The sequence below is a fragment of the Strix aluco genome, chromosome 4, assembly GCF_031877795.1.
Source record: "Strix aluco isolate bStrAlu1 chromosome 4, bStrAlu1.hap1, whole genome shotgun sequence".
NCBI lineage: Eukaryota > Metazoa > Chordata > Aves > Strigiformes > Strigidae > Strix > Strix aluco.
Genome location: NC_133934.1, coordinates 57395786 through 57411785, shown reverse-complemented (window position 1 = coordinate 57411785; position 16000 = coordinate 57395786). Strand labels below are relative to the sequence as shown.

Below are 16000 nucleotides of genomic sequence, written 5' to 3'. Positions count from 1 at the left end.
GTAACTTAATGTTAACGTAACTTAATGTATTGTCCAGCAGGTGTTCTGTACGTTTTCTTCTCTGTGCACAAAAAGAATAAGCAGTTGGTCTGTTAAGGAACCATGTTCTGCTGAGAAAGCAATGAGTCAGAAAGAGGAACAGTGTGGTCCCTGTCTGTCGATTTCCTGGGTCAGGGAGTCCTGTTGCCTCATTCAGTGCTGCAAATTTTGGTAGTGCAATTCAGATCCCATCCAAAATTCCCAGCTCCAAGAGACATCAATGAAAAATCCCTCAGGTAAATACCACAGGCACTGTTTCATCTCTTCTCCATCTCCCCCTGGTTTTTTTTGGTAGATTGTCTTTTGAAGGGGGGGCTGGGGGGAGAAGGGGATTGGCAGAAAATTAGAAATCGGTGAATAATCTTTTGCTCGCTCACACACACACATGTGGCAGAGAAAAGCTATGGCTCGGGATAGTTGTTTATTACATCAGGGGATTCTTTTCCCCAAACTATGCACTGATGTGATTATTGATCAGCATATGTTCATATGTTCTAAGTGTAAGAAAAATCAAAAGTCCCAAGTCTGTTCTCTGGTAGTTGGGTAAAACTCTTTAGTAAGAATTGCAGCCATGCATCTGAAGACATAATTAAACTTTAGGTGTGCCTTTCGCTGAACTTGTTAAACAAGATTTCCATTACTTTTTTACCTAGAGGACAAACCCATGACAGAGTCTGTATTTATTTTGAGATACTCATCTCAACTGACACAATGGCGGTATTCACCCTGTAGCATACAATGGTAATCTTACACTGTTCACTTCTATCCTGCCCCCAACTAAAAGCAAAAGCATTGAATAAAATAATCTTCAATATAAGCAGCATTTCTTCCCTGATATTCTCTTCACTGGGTGACTAAAAGAAGCTCTTCATATAATGTAAGAAAATATCATAAATGGTAACAGTAAGAAGATTCTCTGAGTCAAAGATGCACCAGACGCAGAATTTGTGTATCTGTGCAGACCTTACACTGGTTAAGTTAAATGCACTGGTAAAGCCCACAGACATAATAAATACTAATATACCAGTCCTTGTAAACCTCAGTACTTTCTGATTCAGAACATTTTTAAAAAGCATTTCAGGGCTTCTGGAGAAAAATACCAGAAGATGTACAATGATGTACCCAGAAAAAAGCTGTATACATTTAGAGAAGATTTTATAGTAAGACTCCAGTTCTCCTTTCTCCAAGTCTGGCCTTACTTGTACAGTTTCACAGTAAGGTGGATTTGCTTTCCTCAAGCAGGAGAAATGCCACAAAGAACTCTTAAAATAGGAACACAGCAGTGACCTATTTTCAGTACTTCCATTCTTATTGCTAGGTCTATTATATACAGTGTAATGAACATTGTAATGAACATTCAGCAGTGAAAAGACATCAATAACTGACGCAAGCACATTTGCTCACATTCTGAATGCAACATTAAAAATCAGCTAGGAGACTAGACAAAACCAGCAATGGGTCAGGGGCTGCCCTGCAGAGCACTTCACCTGCTCAGCTCAGAGCTATCTGACCGCATGAAAAGAGTTAGTGACCAGGCCAGAGTGGACATGTGTTGGCCTCTCTTGTTTCATTTTGTTTACACTGTGAAAAAACTCTGCAGGAGCTTTGACAACTCTAATGCTGAGCTGCCATGGGTATGGATGGAAAAGGTGAAGACTATGGACTAGCTTTATACTTAGAAAAGTTTTATTCAGTAATGGGATTAAATCACATTGGAGAAGAGGCACGGAGAAGCTCATAGTGTATCTTTCCGAAGGGCTTTGTCATCATGATATTTACAAACACAGAGATGTATCATAGTAACTAATATAAAATAGAACTACCATTTTTCTACCATCTCATCTGCTTCTGAAAGGTCAATCTTTGGGGGGGGGGGGGGGGGGGCAGGGGGGGATGTCTTTTACCATTTAGTAGGCTTTTGCAAAGCTGGGATTAAATTCTTTTATTCCAAAAGTAAAAACTGGAAGTGATTTATTAACAAACACGCGTTATTTTTGCTAGCTTAGCAGGTTTTTCAAGAGAGCTCTGTTTATCTTTGGCAACCACTCACAGTTATATAGCTGTCTTCCTCCCCATACATGTATTTCTGAGAAAACTTCAAGAATGCTAGAATCTGTCAAAAACTAATCATCTGACCATGTACTTCCATTTTACAATAAACTGCTAACTTCTAGGAAGGAAACTGCTTTAGAGTAATTTGGCATACAATACAAACTTATTTGAAGAACTTCAAGGGTAAGGAAGGGACATTTTCTTTTTTTTAAGTAGACATCTACTGTGTCTAAAAGTGACTTTAAAAACATGTATATGAAGATAGAATATGGACATTTGACAGCTGAGCCTACAATGCCTGGTTTGCTAAAGGGGTGTTTCAGCTATGCATTTTTTTCTTAAGGCCCATGTCAAAAAAACAAGTCAGCTGTAAAGTGCTATTTGTATTTTGAAGATGGAAGTGTGTCATTTGAAACCACTAAGGCATCTTTTTCCTAAATGGGTGGTCACAACCTGACTACAAAGCATTCATTAGTGCCCAAGTGCAAGTGTTAATAAAGGAATAAAAAAGGATCTGTCAATCAGGAACCAAACGATCAGGCAGTGTTCTGTTCTTTTAGCCAAAGTAAGCCAGGTTTGCACTTCCCTTCCCGCTTTGAAAATTTTATGTACTTTCTGAGTCAGTTCCACACAGAAACAGGCTTACGGTGCTGAAGAACACAGTCACTTCTATCCCCGAGTTGCTGAATCACTCACCCGCCGCTCCCGCTAGGTAATAGTAGCTATTTTTAGTTTACGGTGGAAAACTCCCTCTTGGTGGCAATGATATTTCAAAACAGTTTGGGAGCAAAATCATCTGCCTCAAATGTCTGATGTGCTCTGAGCCTGCATTCGGTAAGAGCGCCTCGCTATTCAGTCCCAGCACTGGCGATCTAGGTCACCCTTGTGCGCGGGATGCAGCATTCACTGGCTCTTTCATAACTGCCTGTAAGAGTTCTGGGGTCATGTTTGTAAACACTGCTGCCATGTGCGTGTAAGCACGTGGCGATACACCAGCATGACCTGGAGCGCCAAGTGGAGAGGTAAACCTTGGCGCCAGCATCGATGTCGCTAAGCCAACAAGCGCCAACTCTCTTGCTGGCGCACACCCCTCACAGCCCTGTGAAACGCTGTGGCGGGTTATTCGAAGGGCAAAATGGGAACCTTCTTCCTGTACGTAGCACACGTGGACACATGCTAATGTTGATGGCGTCCAGGCAGGTTCCCTCTCTCAGCCGTAAGCAAATGGCAGCACTGAATTGTTCTCAAGAAAAATAAAACTAATTTCTGCCCTAAGTCACTGAAATTGGAGCCAGCGTGGTCCCACAACACAATGCAAAACTATGGCTATTAGGAAAAAGAATTGTATAAGGGCACATTGCCAGGGTTTCCAAAATGACTTCAAAGACAGATAACCGAGACTTCGTGTCTGTAATAGTTTTTGCTGGCTTTGCACTGATGAAATTAAGACCATGTTGCAGGCATTTGAGGAAGTAACTCCTAAATTATTTCTGTTTATCAGTAGAGGTTGCATGAAGCTAGATATGGCCAGTACAAACAAAAGTCACAAGTCTTTCATTTCCTCTTAATGAGAAATTAACAGATAGAGCCACCCAAAGCCTATGGAAAGTTTCATCTCACCCCAGCCACACACCTTCTATGCTTCAAGAAAAAAAAAACACGGGACAGGGGGAACGGTCTGTGGTCCCCGTCCCTCCCTCCTATACCGGCTCTGTTTCAAGCGCAGCTGTAAGTCTCATTTGCTTTGACCTTTGCTGGGAGAGCTGAGAATAGGACAAAGAGTTAAAGTGTTACCAGTCCCTGCTGAGTCTGCACTTCTCGGCCACGCAAGCCAGAGGCGGCTGGAAGAGGGTGTGCTCGCAGCAGAGGGTAAGCGGGAGGGGGCACTGGGAGGGAGAGTAAAACAAAAGGAGAAAAATAAACAGTGCACACCCCAAAACAAAACAGGGGAACAAGTACAGAAAAATGCTCGTCTTTGACGAACACGAACTCTCTGTTTGTTTCCCTCCATGTAGTTATATCTTGTTATCTGAACTCAAGGTACAGTAGATATATGAGTCCTTGAACTCTGAACTTGTGAGGAGAGCAGCAAAAAGTAAGTCAATACAATTTTAGCTGAGCGGCTGGAAGCGGCTGGAAAGAAGCATGCTTTGTCTTTTTGTGCCTCAGCTATGGGAGGCCATTTAATGCAGCAACACACAGCTGTTCAAACCTCTTTATTGCTGTATGCCAATGGCCTGCTAAAACAAAGCAAAACCAAGGCAGTCTTCTCCCAAGTGATAATGCAACTGTGGTTTCAAACACTAGCTGCAACAAGCTACTTGCGTTTCGTTGAGACCTGTCTCTTAAACCTGGACAAAAAGTGGTCCCTGGTTTGTTAGTGGGAAATAAAAAAAAATGTGCCCATTCATTTCCACAGGTTTTCTGAAAACCTGCCCTACTGTAAATGTTACCCAATTCCCTAATAGTGTCTCTGGAAAGCAAAAAAGTACCTTCCTCACTGTTGCGTGTACATCTAGCTAGCACTCTCCAGCGCTACTACTCTATCGAGCAATAAAGTTTCTATTTTTGACTCACTGTGGACGACCTTGCTCTAAACCCCTGGCCTGAATATCGCTTAAATGTAAAACGAGCAAACCCGAAAGAGCTAGCAGACTCCGCTGGCCCGTCACAGCCCTGCCTTTGGCCACGACTGCTACAAGCAGCCACGAACGTGGCTGAATTTAGGGCTCTGCACAACGGGAGCTGGGCCCTGCAGCGTGGCACCCTCTCGCCTGTTACGCGGTGCCTTGGGGATGCCTGGGAGGGTGTTTGTAAACAGTATGGCCACGTGCACACGAGCCACGTGGGGCTTGGCCGGCTGAACCTCCAAACTGCTGTGGGGAGAGAAGCAATGGGGGGAAGCAAGTCTGAATGCTCCTGCTCCATCTTGTTCCAAAGTCGTTTGCAGTGCTATCAGACCTCTAAACGTGGCAGAGAAAAATCCATCTGTCCTTCACGGTCAACTGCCTCTGTCAGCATCCAGAGATGCTGCATGAGCTAAATTACCCATCAGATTTTATTTCCAAATGCATTTCGTCATGGATTGTATCACGGGTCTGTGAATGTGCTGAAGTTACTTAGGGTAGGCTCTCGGTTAAATGCACTACATGCAAACCAGGCAGGCTGAGCAATGACTACCCACAGCAAAGGAACTCCCAAAGACTGGAGAGAGACATTAAAATTTACCGTCTCCGATTGAGGTCTGTGCAGGTGACTGTTGCACAGAAAGCTATGAACGCTGCTAAGGTTGTGTCACCTGCACTGGTTTGTGCATCCTGTCTCCAGCTGAGCGATTCCTGACAACAAATTAGAGTTGGTTTTGTTTTGCTTTTTTCCCTTTGAGCTCTGCTACCAAGTATGATGTCAGCATGAGGGTTCGTGAACCCTGACGAACCTTTAATTGATAAAACAGATCAAAACGTGAGTCGTGTGGTAGGTTGGAGCTGATATATGGGAACAGTTTGCAGACTGTGGGAAATCTTGCCTGAATGAATAGGAGGATCAAGGGTATTAAAGGTTAATGGGAGTTATTGGAGTACCTACTTACTGAAATGAGCTTACACAACTCTGTCTCACATACTGCAATTAACTGACACAACATACTATTTTTAATTATAATTAGCTTATTGTGAGATTTTGCTTATTTGTTTGGAGGAGCATGGAGACACCTGCAGTGCCAGTGAAACTGAAATAACATCCTTTCCTGCACCCTTTCTCACTTGGAGTGGAGGGTTTCAACAGTGCTGCAGTCAAAGCACTGTGCAAAAAGCCATCCACTTCCCTGAAGAGATAACAGTATTTAATTTGCTGGGTTGTTTTGGATGAGCACTGTTGGTTTAAAGGTCCGAAGGCTTGTGCAGCAAAAAAAGAATGTGTTGTCAATCAACAGAAAATGTTACTGAAAATGAACTTCTGAAAAAAAGTGAAAAGCTGCTTGTTTCTGAGTCTAGTTTCTGTTTCTTAAAATTGATACTTCTGTTATCTTAGTAAGCAGAGAAAACTATCTGTAAACCTCTGAATGAGCAGGAAGGAGGGTATCATGGGTAAAGCACTGGGGCTTAGGAGATATGGGTTCAGTTCCCAGCTATACCACAGCTTTCCTGTATGTCTTTTAGGGTTAAAAAAAAAAAAAGCACTGAAATGAATGGCTCCAGCAGGGTTTGCACCACATTGCGAGATCTGTGTCGGCTTTGGCTCTCAGTTGTTGCTTATTAATTTTGTACCCTTTCTCTTACTCTTTGCATGTTTTGCCTGCTCATTAATATGAGCACCCTAGGGAAAAGACTGCAGTAGTGCTCATTTGGAACTCCTCTTAGCACACACACACAGAGCAGGTAGCAATAGCAGCTTTGCTTTATTTACTGCAAATATTTAGTGTTTTGGAAGGGAGCTGCTTGCCTCTGCTTTGCGTTATAACCAAGAGTTACTAACACTGGCCCCTTGCATGCTGCCAGACCCCTTTTCTCTGTCTCCTTTACTGAATTAAATAGCAAAATGGAACAAAAATTGCTTATGTTTGTACAGCCCCAAGCACAGTGGGATTCTGTTCCATGGCTGGGATATGAGGTGCCTCCTAATGTGCAATAATTAATTTCACTCTATCCACTCTCCTTATATTTAGAAGCATCAGAGTTGCCATCCTGAATTAGACTCATGCTCCAGCTTGTCCAACAAAATATCTCCAACTAGCTAGTAGCAGTTGTTTCAAGAAAAAGAAGCTATTCAGTAGGCAGTTACAGACTCACTCTTCCAGAGGCAAAACTTCTTTCCAATCCATCAGCTAGAGTTTATATTTTATTGCAAAAAACATGTTAACTTGCAAATGCTTTGAAAAGTTTTTTTTTTTTTAAAGTAAAAATCAGTTTTTATTTTCTATACCTGCCTCTAAGTCTTTCCATCAATTTCCTCTCCCTGTCCTCTCAAAGAAAAAAAAATACCGCCAAAACTATTTTTCTTTTTTCCAGTTGCTACAATGTGGCTGACTAGGTGCTTTACTCCTGCAAGTGTCTCCACATAGGCAGACTGTTACAGCTCTGTGAGCCCAAGGAAAATGAATAATGCTTTGTGAAAATGGCAAGGGCTGCCATCAGTTTGCAGGATCACAAGTCAGCTGACAGCACTGGGGAAAAAAAGAAGCCACCTCTACCCAGTGTATTGTGAACTGCACAACATAGGCACAGTGGAAAAATACATAGAAATCTGTGTTTTCCTACCTGGCCTCTCACTTCTCAGGTGCTACATGTAGTAATAGAGAGAAAGAACATAGATCAGCATAATTCTTATTTTTCCTACTACTTTCTCACACCTACAGAAGCTTTTTCTCTGCATTAAGGATTACTGGGAAGCAGAAAAGTACAGATCCAAACTTATTTAAAGAGAACAAATGTTCTGTGGAAAGTATGGAAAGCGCCATAGAAACAAGAGAACTGAAAGGCTGTGTATTCCTGTTTTGTGGATTTTTCATGTTTATAAATATCAAGAGTGCTTTTCCCTATTTGGTCAATATTTTCACTTGCTCTTGGGTATGTGATGAGTACACTCGCAAACTGTGCATGGAATGGACACTCACTAGTATAGGTTTTCTTTCCCAAAAAATGTCTACTGGCTATATGAGTTAAGTAAGTGTTTAATCTGACCCTTTCAGTTGCTTGGATTTCATGTTTTTGATTTTTACTGTTGCCATTTTAGTAATACTTCAGACCTTCTTGGGCCCACAAACTTCAAATCAAACAGACAAGCAAAGGAGTGCAATGGGAACAAAAAGTTGGTCATTTAAAAAGAAAATATGTTAAGGTCTATAATACACACACACACACGCACCCCCACTTCTCCAAATCCCAGGGAGAGGCAAGTCCAATGTATTTTTCAGCTTTTGTACATCCTCTTTCAGGGATAAATTGCATTCCTTTTATTAAGCTATACATGCACTTCAAGCTTCAAGGAAATATCTCACTTCTGTGAACTTTAGTAACTTTGGGAGAAGGGAAGCAACTCCTGCTTTACTGCAACAATTCATTTTCCTAATTTTTCCATGAGCAGGACAGTAATGCTACTTGCACACAAGAGAAAATATGCAATCATTCTTTTCTCCTTTTTGCTTACATAAGAGCTGAAAGAGTTTTGTGTCCTTTGGCAAGTATAAAAATTGTATAACTTCAAAGTATGTGACTTCAAACACAAGTGAAGTAGCACTGAAAGAACAAACAGATTAAACAGAGATGAAAAAAAGTATCAGGGGCATGAAATCGGGGTGAGTGCTGCACGAACAGTTGTCTCTCATGCTAAGGGACAAATATGGAAAGTTATTGAAGGACACTGAAGTTGAGGGCAAAACTTTCCTGTCAGCGTCAGGCTCAGGGTTAACATTTACCCTTTGATCTCTCTAACAGCACTAAAAGTGGCAAGAGAAGGAACAAATAGTCAGTGCAAACTCAGAAATGCCTTTGTCACATACTCTCTCATACATTCTTTATTCTTGCTGCTACCTTCTGCTACCCAGCTGCTGCAAGAGTAATGGGAACTGTGGGTCAAAAAGAAGTCAGAAAAGAAAATGAATGGAGGTGAAGAGCTTAGTGAAGCAGAAGCAGGTTCTGGATGTAACCTAAATAATTGTGTCTTGCAAATGAGAAGACAGGTGAGAAAGAAACCACTGGAGTGTAATAACAAAAATACAGTGATTGTAATCAACATTAACATAAAATGGAAGCAACCAACATGAGCATACAATAGCAGAAGTCATGTGTATAACAAGATCCATGGACTGGCCTTCGTACTCTGTTGCATAATGGTGAATACCATGACTCATCTAGACAGATTCAGAATATGGAAGAGACACTTGTACCAACTGCTTCCTCCCTATGAGGAAAAACCAGTTCTTAGGATTCATTTTGTAAAGCAAGCCATGTACTTTGCACACTGTCCCGAGTGCTTGTTGCAAAACTGCATGAGAAAGTCTGAAAACTGTGCATGGGACTGGAAAATAATGTTTCTGGATGAGGAGCAGAACCTCTGCTAATAAGGTCCCCACAGTGCACTCAATGCATAGACTTCAGGTGTCTCCAGAGACCAGACTTCTCCAACAGCTTTGGTTTAGGTCCACAGGGGAGGGCATGAAATGCAATGTCAGTCGGGTGCTTCTGACCAGCTACAATTTTTATCTGTGCTTCCTGAAACCATCTTGGCAAGACAACCTCAGTAATTACCACCACTTCTCCCTCCTCTTTTTTTTTTTTTTTTTGGTGTTAAACAGCAGATTGGTGGCATTATTTGTTTGGTTGAGTAAATGCAGAAATCTTCACCAAGCTTCTTATGTCTAATGGAGATCCAAAACTTGCCTTGCAGTGGTATTAGCTTTCGTAACAGCAATGTCTCTATGTGTCAACATGTCTCATTAAGTAATAAAGACTTTCAGCTATTTGATTTTACTTATAAAGTTAGTAGGATTCATGATTTCTTTTTTGTTCTTTAAAAAGGGAATTGTTCTAGTATTCGAGCAGGCAATGAGTCATGCCTAATTAAGGAAAAAATATATAACAACTTTACAGTGGGATTCTTGTATTGCAAAGAGCTGTTTTGTCATAAAAGCTTTCAGGGATTGGATTCCTTATAAATTTTTTAAAAGGGGGGGAGGGAAATAATTTGAAACCTTTGCAACAATTCCCTTAACCCTCATCTCATACTTAGGGTCAGTCCATTCCAAGCAAATGCGTCGACACAGCCCAGATTGCACTCGAGTCGGGGGAAAAAACAGCGGCGTCTGACAAAGGAACCAACAATCTAGAATGCAACACAGATGCAGAAGGCTCAGCCAAAACCCAAACTACGATATGTTTTCTTAAACTCCGCTTTTTTTATTTCTTTCCCCCTCCTCCGCCACCCATGAGGACCAGGGACATTCCTAGAACTCTGTCCTCGCTGGCTGCGTCAAGGCAGCTGCCGAGGATGCTGGGACACTGTTTGTAAACACTCTAACCACGTGCGTGCAACCACATGGAGAGTCATCGTCCTGACCTAAACATCTACCCACTTGGTAAGCCGGGGTATTACTGCAGTGGAGCCAAATCCTTTTCCAACATGATGTGACTTCAAGCAGCTCACGCCAGGACATTGGAAGACAAAGCTTGGACTGTTTATGAATTATTAGAAAGGAGATTAAGCAGAAAAGTTGTTTAAATTTTAGTCATTGAAATGTAAGTTTAAGGATAGAGTAGCTCATGCAGAGTAAAAAGTCGTTACCCTCTTTATAAGTCTGCAAAAAATTCAGCTTAAACCTGGAAACTTCTCCTCCCCCATGCGTACACCTGGTGAAACCCATATTCATATGCTGGGAACCCAATGTGGAATATATTTGAGGTTAGAGGTAACACTGCAGAACACGTGAAGATATTTGAAGATATTGAAGATGTTGTCTAAACTGCATCATAATAATTAACCAGAAAGTGCTGAGGCTACTGCCCTGTACCTGTGGAAGTCACTTCCAAAGGGTACTTGGTTATTTAACTATTCCTAGTTATCTTAACTATCTAACCACTCACCTGCTCGCTCCTTTGCCACTTCTTTGAAACTGCCTTAAAAGATATGCTGCACTTCATTAGGATTAAAATGCTGAATTTTCCTTTCTTGATGAACTTGAGCATGGAACAAACCTATTGCTTTGCACACTGCAATAGAAATGCTGCCTTTATTTTTTTTTTAATAAGAGAAAAAAAAAACCACACCAAGAATTAGGTCAAAGTGAAGCCTCAATACTGCAAGCCTTTATTTATTTTTAAGAATAATCCTACTGGGGTTTCTTGCCATATGTACGCTACAAGGCAACAAGACTCCAACTCAGAATCCACACCTTCACAGAAAACTTGGTTTTTGAAGGACAGCCTGAATTTTGTTCAGGTTGCTAAGATGATTCAGCTTTCTGGAAGGTGTCTGATAGAGATGAACAAGCCTGCTTGAAAAGACATGAATCTAAATCTTTACAGCTTTTAATTGTTAAAGTGTTTTTCAAAGCATATCAACTTTCTTTAAATTGTCCCCAGATTTAAAATCCTTTACTATGAACAACTAGTCAAACAACTCTTTCTGATCCTCTTATAAGGCAGGGCAATTTTTTTTCTTCATTTCAAGAACAATGCAAGATAGGTGGGTGAAATTAGCTGTTCTTTCTACTTCTCAAACCTTGTTTTTCTTTACCTTCCTTCTATTACTCCCTGCTACATAGTGCAAGACACATTCCCAGTATTTTAATCCAAACAACCTTTTTGGGTCAGTCATCAACTGTCCTTGGGATTAGTCCAGCAGATACTGGAGGTTCAGAATATTATTCCTTAACCCTACCACCTCTCTCTCCACCCACTGAGTAATTCCTTGGGGGAGTGATTTTTTTTTTTCCTTTTTTTTAAAAAAAAAAATAAATTTTAAAGAGCCTAACAGAAGGCAGAAGTGACTTCTTTTCAATGGGTGACTGAGATAATTACTCATGGTACTTTCCATTTGTAACATTTTATTATCTAGGATATTGGGACGAACTATGCAAATTCAACATGCAAGCAGTGACGATCTGAAAGTGTAACAACCGGCACTATGGCAACTTGTTACTAGTTACTTGTTCAGTGTTCAAAAGGATACTTTTCCTGCAGAACGTCATTAAATGAGTAAGAAGGTATTCACTGCCTCACAGAGCAGGGGATCGGAATAATGCTACAAGTGTGATTGATTCATATAATTCCCTTTTTGGCTTTTAGCCATGATGCAGTCATATGCTTTATCTCTGTTCAGACTACAGCTTTTTTTTTTTTTTTTTTTTTTAAATAATGAATCATAGTACATCCCACTCCATTTCAGAACCAGCACATTGCCTTTCAAAATGATGTCACAACACTTACTGCTGCTGGCTGACTGCCTTAACAGCAATAAGAGAGCTGGACTAAATAAATACTGTATATTATTTGGCAAAATCATTTGTGGTTGTGTTCTCCAGCACAGTTTCCAAGATAACCACCAACTCTACTTGAAACTTGGCAACTTAGTGTTACCACTTTCAGGCTCCAATTGTGAAGCTGGCTTACAGATGCTGCTACCACGCTTAGAGCTACTGTGTGGCAGTCAAGTGAGAGAGTTAGAAGGGTCACTCACTGTGATAAGTCAAATTTGACAGCTCATCTGGAATTCCACCTTGAAAAATGGGCAATTTTTTAAAAAGGACCTTATTTGACTCCTGTAGAAACACGAGACACATCTTCCACTCAGAATGAAACAGAGATTTAAAGTCACTACTTAGGCACACTCTGAGAAAACCACTCTACTGTCTATGCAAGTAACTTAGAAGTAAAGCACTCTCTGTAATCCCAAACAGGGTTGGTAACATTAGTCCAATCCAAACTTCATATTTTTCAACACCTGAGCAGCAGATTTGTTCCAAAATGTGGTGTTCCAAAATGTGTTTTTTTCCTTTTTCTTTAGGGCCGCCTGGCTGTTGCTAGTATTTGAAGGAACCGTATGGGAGAGAGTCCCCACAGCATCTGAAGTGCTCGGGGCAAGAGGGAACAGTCCCTTCCAACTCCGGCAGCTGAAATCCCTGTTCCAGCAGCAACTACGGGGTTTCCCGATTCTGCACGCAGAAACCAAAACATTTACAACCTCCTATTTCTGTTACCCAATGCAGCACTGGTGCCCAAAAGAGACCTTGGAAATCTGTCCGTCATAATAACTCCTCATCCAGCACACGTTTCTTGTTCTTTAAACAGTGTTGACATGCCAAAGTCTAGGACCATGCGCACTATATCAAAACAATACCAGTTTCCCTGGCTAAAAGCCAGGAATCAGCACAATGCCAAAGTCCTCATTAAAAGCCTTACTATGAACAGTTCAGCAAATTCAGGAGCCTCAAAATTCAACCTTTTCTTCATTTGAAGATTTGTTAATAATTAGTTCTGAAACAGGCAATATAAAAGCACTTCCTGAGGTTCCCTGGATGCATTTGCAAAGTTTTTTGATGTCACTTCCCAAAATGAAACTACTATTTCCACTGAAAGATGGACTTTTGACTTCTTAATTTCATGTAAACAGCAGTTTAGTCCCACCACCTAAGCCCTGTTATTTTTCATGTCTTTGCCCTCCCTTTTTTTCCTCCTCCCTACACCATGGCTGCTAGATTTAAATGTTTTCTGACTTCACTCCTCTGTGACACCAAAGAAGAGCGACAAAGTACTGCCCAACAGTGATTTATTTACATTGGTTCCAAATTGTTGGTTTTCTGCAGGATAAAATCCAAGATGCATACATTCTTTCAAAGTGTTAACAGCAGCAGATCAAAAGTTCTTGACTTGCTAGATTTACCAATGTTTTCAAGACACAATGGACTTAAATATAATAGAAAGAATGTAATTTGGGAGCAGGAAAAGACATATACAAAATTGTCTTAATGCAGATGCAGCAAAATAGTATCAGTGTTTGTATCCAGTTTTATTTGAGTCTTTTGAAAAAAAAAAAAAAAAAATCAGTTCTTTGCCGACTAAGAACTGAACTGTCAAAGGACAGCAGCAACCAAAGCACCATGTGTTTGAGCGAGAAAGAGCTGAAAGAAGTAGTGTTTCTGTATGACAGTCTATTAAAAACTGTTACCTGACAGTTGTTACTCACGGACCTTTAGCAATTATATACAAATGGTAATCTATATCGAAACTGCATAGGGCTTAATTTCTTGCACCCCTCCAAGTAAAGGTAATTGCAAGGTGACCAGGAAAAGACCAAACCCTACCAAGAATAAAAAAAGTTTTGGGAAATGTAACGGTAGTTGAGGGGCAAGCAGCCCTAAGGGCTCAAAGAAACACGCTCATTTTCCGTGGCTACTGGTAAAAGCAACCAATACGTTCATTACACACCACTTAAGGAAATTTGTCTAACTCCCAAAAGATAAGAGAAGGAATGATTTATAATCTAGTCAGCCTGCCATGCTGAGGGCGTCTCTTAAAAGGAACAGTGTTGTTTTGCCACCTTTTATTCAGTCAGATCTCCCTCTAACTCGAGTTTATACGTGACTCTTGACCATTAACATCTCCCTGTTGAATATCTTCGGCAACCACGTCCTGTTTTGCACTTTACAACCTCCAGAGAAAGTGCCAAGGTGGAATACACATGCAGATACACAAGTGCATATACAGGTTACTACACTCACCCCTGCTGCAGTAAGTCAACCTGCCATTAACATGCAAATAGAATGGCCTCATTAGCCGACAAACAACACCTACTGACCTGCTTTCACTAGGGACAGTAGCTCCCCATCTCTGAAACTCCTAAACTTCACATTCGAAAAAGAAAAAAAAAAGAAAAAAAAATATGTTGAACTGATATTCAGAGCTGCTGATCGCTGCTCAAAGCCTGCACATTTGCATGCCACTCATCATGGAAAACAAATCTTGTGATTAGATCTTTAGTTGCAACATTTCGATGGAAGCACGCTAGACCACATCACTTCTCCCTTCACCTCACTCTCTGAAAAGGAAAATTACTTAGCAGAAAAGGGTCTGCTAAATTTCCAAGATTCAAACCGCGAGCCGAAAAGCCTCCTTTTAACTAAGGGCAGGAAAATGACTGATAGCGTCTAAGGGGGTGATTTAACGCCAATAAATGCCACGATGCGAGCGTACAGTGCCGCGCGTCCGACTTACAAATGTGGTAAGGTTGTTGCTCTTGTCTGTCATCTGGCGGGGAACAAGTCTGCCCTCGCCGAAAGCGTTATTTTAGGGGAACATGAACGAGAAAGTCTTTTTTTTTTTTTTTTCCTCCTTCCCGTGGCCACATTGTGCAAGTGGCCCCTACGGCAGGATTTAGCAACGCGGACAAAACGCGCGTGTAGATTGCACAGAAAAAGGAAGGCCTCGCAACGAGCCCCCCCCCGACCCCGCACACAATTCTCCCTCGCCCCCCAGAACAGCGTTTCATTCCCCCCACCCCCCGTCCTCCCCAAACTCCGCAGCCCACCCCCCCCTTCCCCCCATTCCCCGGGGCTGCGCCCGCCTTTGTGTCCGCCCGGGGCCGGGGAGCGGCACAAAGCCGGGGCCCGCCGCCGCCGCCCCGGTCGCGCTCCGCGGGGCTCTGCGCGGGGGCGGCCCGGGGAGCCGGGGGGGTGGGGGCGGGAGGGCCGGTCCCCGCGGGGCGCAGGGCCGCCCGGGGCGCGGCGGAGGGGAGAGCGGGACAGCCCCGCGGCGGGCAGCCGCCGGCCGGCCGGCGGGGGCTCCGAAGCGGCGGGGTGCCTCCCGCCGCCGTCCCTGTGCCCCCGCCGCCGCCGCGCAGACAAAGGCGCGGGGAGGGGCGGCGAGGCAAAGTTGGGGGCCGGCCCCGCGGGGAGGGGGCGGTGGGGGCCCGCGGCGCCCCCCGCCGCCTCTGTCAGTCAGCCATGTTGGGGGAGCCGCGGCGGCGCCCACCCCCCCGCCGACACCCAGCGGCGCGGCGCAGCCCCGCGACACCCCCAGAGGGCCGGGGGGAAGGCGGCCGGCGCGGGGACCCCGCTCTGACCTCTGCCGCGTCCCTCAGCCTTGCCGACATCCAGCACGCACAGCCGGGCGCCGCGCTCCCCGCTCCTACAGGGCCGCCATCTTGCTTCCTTCTGCTCCTTGACGAAAGCGGCCGGGCCCCCGCATCAATATGCACGCGGCGCCCTGACGTCGGCGCCCGCCCCGCGCGCCGCACCGCCCCGCGCGCGCAGCACCCCCTCTCCGGCACCCCCCCTCGCTCCACGCGGCGCCGTGCGCCCCAGCGCAGCCGGCGCGGGCGGGTGCGGGGGCGCCCCCGTCACCGTCCCCGTCCCCGACCGCGGGACCGCGGCCCCGCCTGGGGCTTTTTTTTCCCGGCTGCTGCCGCTTTTTGGCCTTTT

At 43.5% G+C, this 16000-nt stretch overlaps 1 protein-coding gene across 2 annotated transcripts in view; it reads right to left on the bottom strand.

Annotated features, from left to right (window-relative positions):
- The window catches only part of TET2 (tet methylcytosine dioxygenase 2), a 75578-nt gene extending 59800 nt beyond the window's left edge, over nucleotides 1-15778 (bottom strand). For both annotated transcript variants that reach the window (XM_074823205.1, XM_074823206.1), the window contains exon 1: nucleotides 15643-15778. In XM_074823205.1, the coding sequence (XP_074679306.1) occupies nucleotides 15643-15672 (30 nt within the window). In that variant the 5' untranslated portion in view covers nucleotides 15673-15778. The remainder of the gene's footprint in view (nucleotides 1-15642) is intronic.
- Between the last annotated feature and the right edge of the window lie 222 nt (nucleotides 15779-16000).